The 8,217-nt window shown below is 44.4% G+C and overlaps 1 protein-coding gene across 1 annotated transcript; it reads left to right on the top strand.

Moving 5' to 3' along the window:
- Positions 1-2,823: 2,823 nt before the first annotated feature.
- cebpb (CCAAT enhancer binding protein beta) lies at positions 2,824-4,771 on the top strand. The gene has a single exon (XM_029156152.3). It carries the CDS (start codon positions 3,033-3,035, stop codon positions 3,894-3,896), a length of 864 nt encoding a protein of 287 aa, XP_029011985.1. The 5' UTR covers positions 2,824-3,032; the 3' UTR covers positions 3,897-4,771.
- The last annotated feature ends 3,446 nt before the right edge of the window (positions 4,772-8,217 follow it).

The following is an 8,217-nucleotide window of genomic DNA, read 5'->3' as shown; positions in this document are numbered from 1 at the left end:
AACGCACTCATCAACTTCTCAGCCCACAGTAGAATTAACGATTTCAACCAATTAGAAACGTAGTCGATGAGCACGGTAGCCAATCAAATAGGGGAGTAGTGTAACACAGGAAGCGGAGTGACCAATGGAAGGTTGCGAACAGAGAGAGCGCATTTATTGACCCCGCCCGTCCTGAGCCGTCTGCTGAATGAACAGTAGGGGGCGCTCTCGGCATGCAGGCGCATGACATGGGGCACGTTAACGTCAGAGTACGTGTTACAGCAAGTAAAGCCAAAAGCTGCTTTGACCTAAATTAACCGGTTGCTTATCGCTGAGTCATTTCAAAGGCACTAGTGGTTAAACACGATGGAGAAATGTACGACAATATGATACAACCCAATATAGTGATTCCGGGTGGATGATACATTTTAAAAGTGAGTTTTATTTTTCTCTCTCTTAGTAGAAAGAAAACAATGGTTTTTAAGACCGAACTGTTAAGTAAATTATAAAACATTAAAAAGCTGATAAAATATGCATTTATTATCTGAATTTCAATCCTACGGGTGATGAAGCTGTTCTATATGTGTATTTGTTGTATTTGAGCATGAGTCCAATGACTCACTGGTCCATTAGCTGGTCCAACATAGGGCACAGGTAAAAAGCATTTTAAACATTAAAGTCTACCTTAAACAAAAACTACCACTTGCCACTTTGTAAATGTTACACTCAAAATCATTATCATATTGATTTTGTCCTATAAATTAATGGTTTGTCTAAAGTTGATTGGACATGCTCCCTTATATATAGATATGTCTATCAGTGTTAAAGTTAAGTTAAGAACTGTTAAAAAGTTAGTTAAAAATAGCCAAATAACAAAACATAACATATCATAACTAAGTTACAGTAAAGGTTTTGAAGAATTATTAACTGTAAAGTGTCCATAGACATGATGCAACTAGAACCAGGTACAGAAGATGCAGTGGATGCCTCAGAAGAAGGCAAGTACTTACTGTATGCGTCTCCTCCTTGGGAAACTCATGACTCACTTATTTGGCAGTACTGTTAAACTGAACTGAAAGAAAAGTGTCTACAGACACTGTGTGTTGATGAGTTGAATATTTAATAATACTCATGTCTCACTCACCAGATCTGAACATAATTGATGGTGTGGGCAGAGTTCGGGAACAAAAACAAAATCGTAAACACAGCAGACGTTTGGGAAGTGCTGCAGGAAATATCTGTAAAAAAAGAGCAGTAACACCTCAGAGCTATTAGCCATTTATTTTATTGTATACGTTGTTTTAAATTTCACATTGTGTGTAAATGACTTGACAATGTGAAGTTTTTACAACTATAGGAAGTCACCTGATATGTCAGGGGATCGAAAGTGCAGGTAAGCGTCGAATGAAAGATCACGTTATGTGACTATATTACTCACTGTGGTTATTTGATTAAATGGGTTACTGCTCTGAACACTACAACATCCATCCATCCATCTATTTTCCAAGCCGCTTATTCCCATATGCGGGGTCGCGGGGGTGCTGGAGCCTAACCCAGCTGGCTATGGGCGAGAGGCAGGGTACACCCTGGACGGGTCGCCAGTCCACCGCAGAGAAAAATGAAGACACATGGAGAATGTGGGCCTCAATCCCACTGACTCTCGCACGCTAAGCGAGCGCGCTACCACTTGAGCTAATTCCCCTAACACTACAACAATACACTTTATCTCTTCTTGATGTGTATGCTTGTATGCCTGTCCTTAAATGCAGCATCTGAAGAATCAAAGGGTGACTTTCAAACTTCAAAATACAAAACAGTTGTAATGAGCCACAAGGTGAAGCGTAAAACTGATATATGTGGATGGTTGTTGAGGGAAAGGGCAGAGTATGTTTCTGGGAAATTAAACACATGTTTTGACAGACTAACAGTGGTTATCAGTGCACATTTTATTGAATCCGTTGTGGTTGTTGCTCATTCACATTCTTTTACTCCACCATAAGATGGCAGCCTCACAACAGATTGAAGTCTATGTGCAGGGTACAGAACTCAGACTGGAGTTAAGGACTGACTACTTGTTAACATTTAGATTCATTGAGCCGACTTCAGCATCTTCACTGCCATCGTTTTACAGCCTGATTCACAACACTGTGTTCACTTCTTCTGCTTGTGGGAAATTAATCTTCACATCATAAAAATATTCCTGGGTCATTATAGTCACTGAGGCTGTTTAGGTTTCTTAAAACACGCTTCCCGGCCCTTATTCAGTATTGTGCACCATCTAGTAAAGTTGAACCACACATCAACATAGGCCGGCTGGTTTGAACTAGTCTGTGGATGTTGTGGGGAAACAGCTGTCTGGTGATGTGTCCGCGGCTGCTTTCATTTGCATCACTGTAATGAGCTGATTACGCATGAACGTAGACGATTGTAAACACGCTGTCACTGAGTGGATTTTTCCGCCATAACATGGCTGATGTAAACAAAAGCTGGTTTAAAGTGTTTACAGCTGGTTCGGCCATGGGGGGCGGGGGGTCAGTTTTCTTTATGAGCACCCAGAAGTTTTCCTTTCTTTTCTTCTGGCGCTCTAAACCGAAGTGTCTGCCGCATCTAACAACCACGAGCGAAACAAAACCAGATCGGAGTCGTTCTCTCTCTCTCTCTCTCTCTCTCTCTCTCTCTCTCTCTCTCTCTCTCTCTCTCTCTCTCTCTCTCTCTCTCTCTCTCTCTCTCAAGTTCAAATCGTTGAAATGCACGAGAGGCTCCTGGTTGGCTGCGCCGCGGCGCGTCACGCACCTGCCCAAGTTGAGCCACGCCCCCCTGCTGTCATAAAAGCGTCCGACACAGGAAGACCTGTCAATTCCTCCCAATCCATGAGCGCAGGCTTTTCAGAGAAGCGCCATTGCAATCTGTCACAGGCGGGGACACTGGGGGATTTAAACTCGTAATACTCAGTGACTTGAAACATTTCACAGCTGAGGCAACGGAGCCAGAACCACTCAGGGGGTCTCAGCTCAGCCCTCCAGGCTCCTGCATTCCGGCGGGTGTTAAGATCCATGGAAGTGGCCGGTTTCTACGACGAGGGCAGCTTTGCTATCCATAGAGAGAACGTAATCACTCCCATCAGCGGCGACTCTTACTGGAGGTTCGGAGACTCGATGACGGAGCTGGGCATTGAAGAGCGGGAGAGAGCGATAGACTTCAGCGCTTACCTGGATTCACCTTTCCACTGTCCGCAGCCGACGGCGCAGACGCACCAGCACCTGGGGGACGCGTACGCCGATTTCCTGGCGGAGAGCAAGATCAAGAGAGCCGCGGCCATACAGAGCTACTCGCTCCTGAGCGACCTGGAGGCGAGCCAGTGCGCCAACCTGCGGGACCCCAGGGAGTCCTACGCGCTGGCGTACACCGAGCTGCAGGAGACGCGCGTGGACAGCGTGCTCAGCCCCGAGCTGGAGAGCCGCTACCGCGCCGCCGCCGCCGCCGCCGAGCGCGACGACAGCCAGGAAGACGCGAAAATGGAGAACGGCTCGTCCGGCTTCGACATGCGGTACCCTTACTACCAGTCCACCAGCGGCAGCCTCGGGAACATCTCCACCGCGTCCTCGACCTGCTCCAGCCCGCCCGGCACACCTGCGCCGTCGGGTAGGAGCAGGTCCCCGTCGCACGGCGGCAAAATGTCCAGCGGCAAGGCGAAGAAGCGCCTGGACAAGGACAGCGAGGAGTACCGGCTGCGGCGAGAGCGGAACAACCTCGCCGTGCGAAAGAGCAGGGACAAAGCCAAGATGCGCAACTTGGAGACGCAACACAAAGTGCTGGAACTGGCCGCGGAGAACGACCGTTTACAGAAGCGCGTGGAGCAGCTGTCCAGAGAGCTGGCCACGCTGCGCAACCTGCTCTCCGCCACCGGACAATGTTAGGACCCCCCCCCCCCCTCTCCCCCCCCCGCGAGCTGCTCGTCTGGTCACGGATAGACTCTGCAGCCGAGTGCGTGTGTTGGGACACGGTACGCTCCACCGGCGAAGACGGCGACCACCAGTTTACAAGGACACTTTGAATGGGACGCGAGCGGTGGGCGCGCGGATTGCGCAATCATTCACGATCCTTTGTATGTCACCTTAGCTTTATTCTCGGATGTAATTTCGTGGTATGCAGTATTTTCTGTGCAGCTTTTACATACATGAGTGGATTTCTACATTTTGTGTAACTGGAGCAATGGTTGTCATGGGAAGAGTTGTGCTGCAGTGAAATGATGCAACTCTTTGTAATACTATTGGCAATGAATGAAATAAGTCTAATATTTAATATTAAATGGTGAGATGCTTTAATTCTACTTGATATTTTATTGAATTAAAAAGATTTATACTTTGTTTAAACAATTTCATTCGCAATTTCTTATTTTCTGACCTTTTGAAGCGGCTGTGCTACAGACAGACAGGGATGTAATGTTTAAATATTCATGGCAAAGATAATCAGACTGTGTCAGCCGCAGTAAAGGCAGATTAAAAATCTTTAAATTCAGCTCATCACGTCAACACATTTTTGGAGCGTTTGAGCTGACAGACGTTTTAATATGTTACAGATCGGTGTCATTTTCATTCATTTTATTCCAAAGGCCCAACAGATTCTTTACATAATCACTGCTCAACTCCTACTGTCACCAGCGTTTGTGATCTGTTTACTTAACGCCTTAACACCAAAGTCCTCAGGTCTTGAAATGCATCCAACTAATTTATGGTGAAATGATACTGCTGAGAGCAGCAAAAAAAAAAAAAAAAAAAAAAAGAAACCAAAAGACTCGGTCACACTGCACTCAGCAAACAAATGGTGGTTTTATCTTTAGCACATGGCTCTGTCAATAGTCTGCTGGGTCCATTGGCCCAGAAAGGGGTTCAAGGTTGCATGGAAATTAATAAGCAACTAGCCTCCTCACACTACCTCAGGTCACGCTTCAGCTGGCTGAGACTCATTGCAGAGCAGAGGTGAACAATCCCGAGCAGGCCTCCGAGCGCTCGGGCGCAAATGTAGAAGTTGAAGAGGGGGAGTGACAGAGTAGAGTTACACCATACGCGATAAGCTGACAATTGGTGTGCACTGGAATCCACCAAGTGCCGCAGACGGCGCGAGTGCTCGGTTTGAAGCGTATCTGTCATTAGCAAGCAAACGCCAGACGGGGAAGATAAAGCAGCAGGAGCTGAGGAGGGGGGGGATTTATCGGCGATCCATAGCAGTTCAGGGTGGGGAACGTTTTCCAGCAGCGGAGGAGAAAGAGGAAAAACCACCTCTGCTCGTTTTTCAGGAGAGAACACGTTTCCTCCCGCAACTGAAAGGACGCGTTCTCTTCCCGCTGCGAACAAAACTCTACGATCCTGTTTGATGCACAGACACATGAGACGGAGATGACATTTTGAACACAGTGGATGTTTCAACACACTCAATGATGAACAGCTTAGCTTTAAAATGTTGTGCAACATCCTCCCCTTCTAACATATCACTACTTGAATAGACTACACCCACATTTAAATAAGACATTGTTGTCCTCCGTGTGCATAACAATGGCTGTATGTCACTGTGGCCTGGGCCTAAGTGCTTTCTGGGAACAGCACAACGAAAAGTAAACAGAACAAAAAGATTCGACTTACTGTCCGCAATCGCAAAAACAAAGCATTAGTTCATGTAAGGTATTGTTTTATGTCACATGCAGCATCCACCACTACTAGAGCTACGCTGCTTCCGTGCTGGCAGCGAACCCAACTTTCATTGTCACATTCTAGGCATTCTTTCCTCGATGACCCCCGGTTTCCTGTCGGAGCCCCCCCTCAGTCTTTCCCTGCTCCTCCAGCTCCCTTCGCTGACAGGAGAGAGGGAAATTCCCACACAGGGTGACCTTTTCTTTACTCAGTTTAGCCCAGCCTCTCTTCTGCATTTTACCGTCAGTGGGCAGTGTCTGTCCGTAAATTCCTGGTTGCATCATAACCCCTCCAGAAGCCAACGGGCCTCCTAAAAACTCCAATGATAAAGCAACGCAAACACACACACACCTGACACACGCCTGTTCGCTGTGTACCAGCTGTTGTGAAATGGAAGAGTTTTTTTTTTTTTTGTCCTGAACGGTGACTCATGTTGATGTAGCGCTTGACGTTTTCTTTTAGTCGTCTGTTCCCTTTCCAAAGCGAATCACATGCGCTTTCTGAAATTTTCCAACATTTATTAAAAAGGCGACCATCCGGCATTTTTTGAGCAACTTGCCTTTTAGCCCCATTTTGGTTCAGTGCTCAGCTTCTGTTTGTTTGGCTGATCAGCGTCTCAGCTGACAGAACGTGTGTTTGTTGTGGTTTTACATTTAAAATCTAACAACATACTGTATAAAAGTGAAATTACACTTTCAATTTCATGCCAGTCAGCATCTCCCTGCAAACATTCATTTAAGTGATTTAACCACTGCTGAATTTCTCAATGAAAACGTTTTCAGTCATGTCATGTTTTTAACACCCACCATAATACAACACAGCCTTTTTGAATATTTATTACATCATGTCACAGCAATGATCAGTTTTCTTGTGCAATTAGCACAAAAAACCACTGAAATAAATGAAATACTGAAAATAAGTAGAAGTAGAAGTAGAATAAGACGTTTGCACAACTCATAACACACTTTATGTAAAATGTTAACAGCACTGCTGTGATTGATTGATTGCAATAAGAATGAAGTTGATTCTAATTCATAGTTCATCTCCTTTATGCTCCGATCGTGTCTGTTGAATCTGTTGAATTATAGTTTTTACTGAAGCTGAATTTCCCCAAACAGCCTTCAACACCTGAGCGTCTTTAGTCAAAGTAGCTTTGACTCAGTATCGTGGAGCAACAGACAAGAATATGATACATCATGACTCTGAGAGGACTCAGTGTTGATGAACTCAGCTTTTGGTAGAATTTGGTCCTTTTATCAAATTTGTTGACGATCGCAGATAAAACAGATCAACAGAGTAATCGTTTGAGTGATAACCTTGTTCAGCCCCCTGATATTTCTTATCGACTCTCACTCAGACCTTAGTTACCTTCCCAGTGATTTCTGGGCCTTCTTCTGTTTCTTTCACAAATTTATTAAATATATCACATTTTTTATTTATTCACAGACTGACTTATAATCATATTTTAAATCAATGATCTTACAGACTGTGGCTCAATGATCTTATACGTTTTATACTCATTTTACACATACTGTATTTGAAAAATACTACTAGTTCTGAGTTTAACCAACCTAAACAATATCATGGATAAAGACAAAGGCGAAAGAAAGTAAAGTGGTTTGTAAGTCTTGGTAATTTCGCTACTGTGATTTTGCCTCTTTAATTACAGTTCCTCCTCTAAGTGAAAGGAACATCGGATATCCGGACCCTGGGCTGTAACGGGAAGCCAGAGCGCCTGAGCTACGGTAAGCCTGATGTGTCTTGAAGTGAACCAGGATTTCAACATCTCTGTCACTTCTCTAATTTTGCAGTAGATGACTGTGAAAACACAAAACTGACGTGCAAAAGTGACTTGTGGTCACTACGCAGCAAGTATCACTGCCCAGATCTTGAGAAACTTTAGGCCACCCTTGCAAAACGAGTGTTGGCTTAATTATTGGAGCAACACTGGTGTGTAAGATGAGTTCATTTGTATAAACTCACTATATGTTAAAGTTGGATCAAGTATCGGTCATCTGCATTTTTTCTATACTGTAAATATGTCTTTCATTTTAAACCTTTTAAACATTTAATTCAGAAAATATTCCGCAGACTGATCACTAATAAAGCCGAACAATGCGCTGTACAATATAAAATGTCCCAACATGACCAGAGTGTGATTCTTCAGCTGTGGGCATTAAGTCATTAAAAATGGGAAACGCTAAATGACACACTCACATAGTTTACATGAAAGTTGCCGCATCACCATGTAAATACAGAAGCACAACAACTGTTGTTGTCTAGTAAGAGCATTGTCAGATCAGACTCAGGGGGACGGGCGCCGCTCGAAGGATATGCTTTTATTCCAGCTTTTAGAGAGAAAGACTCTGTTACAGTTTTGCAAAAGCAACTTTACAGAGGAACAAAGCTGTAAAACCTACCGCCTCGTCCTCATCTAAATGTTTACGATTTACATTCTTCTCATACATTCTCTTACCTCAAAGGCTCCAAAACTGTTTGAACCATTTGACAAAATGGAATTATAGGTTTTTGTAACCCAAGATTCCTCCAA

The sequence above is a fragment of the Betta splendens genome, chromosome 7 (assembly GCF_900634795.4).
Source record: "Betta splendens chromosome 7, fBetSpl5.4, whole genome shotgun sequence".
Lineage (NCBI taxonomy): Eukaryota > Metazoa > Chordata > Actinopteri > Anabantiformes > Osphronemidae > Betta > Betta splendens.
This window is presented reverse-complemented; position numbering and strand designations above follow the sequence as displayed.

What these genes read in the sequence shown, in the direction of transcription:
- cebpb (XM_029156152.3), top strand. Translation starts at nt 3,033, where the DNA reads ATGGAAGTGGCCGGTTTCTACGACGAGGGCAGCTTTGCTATCCATAGA.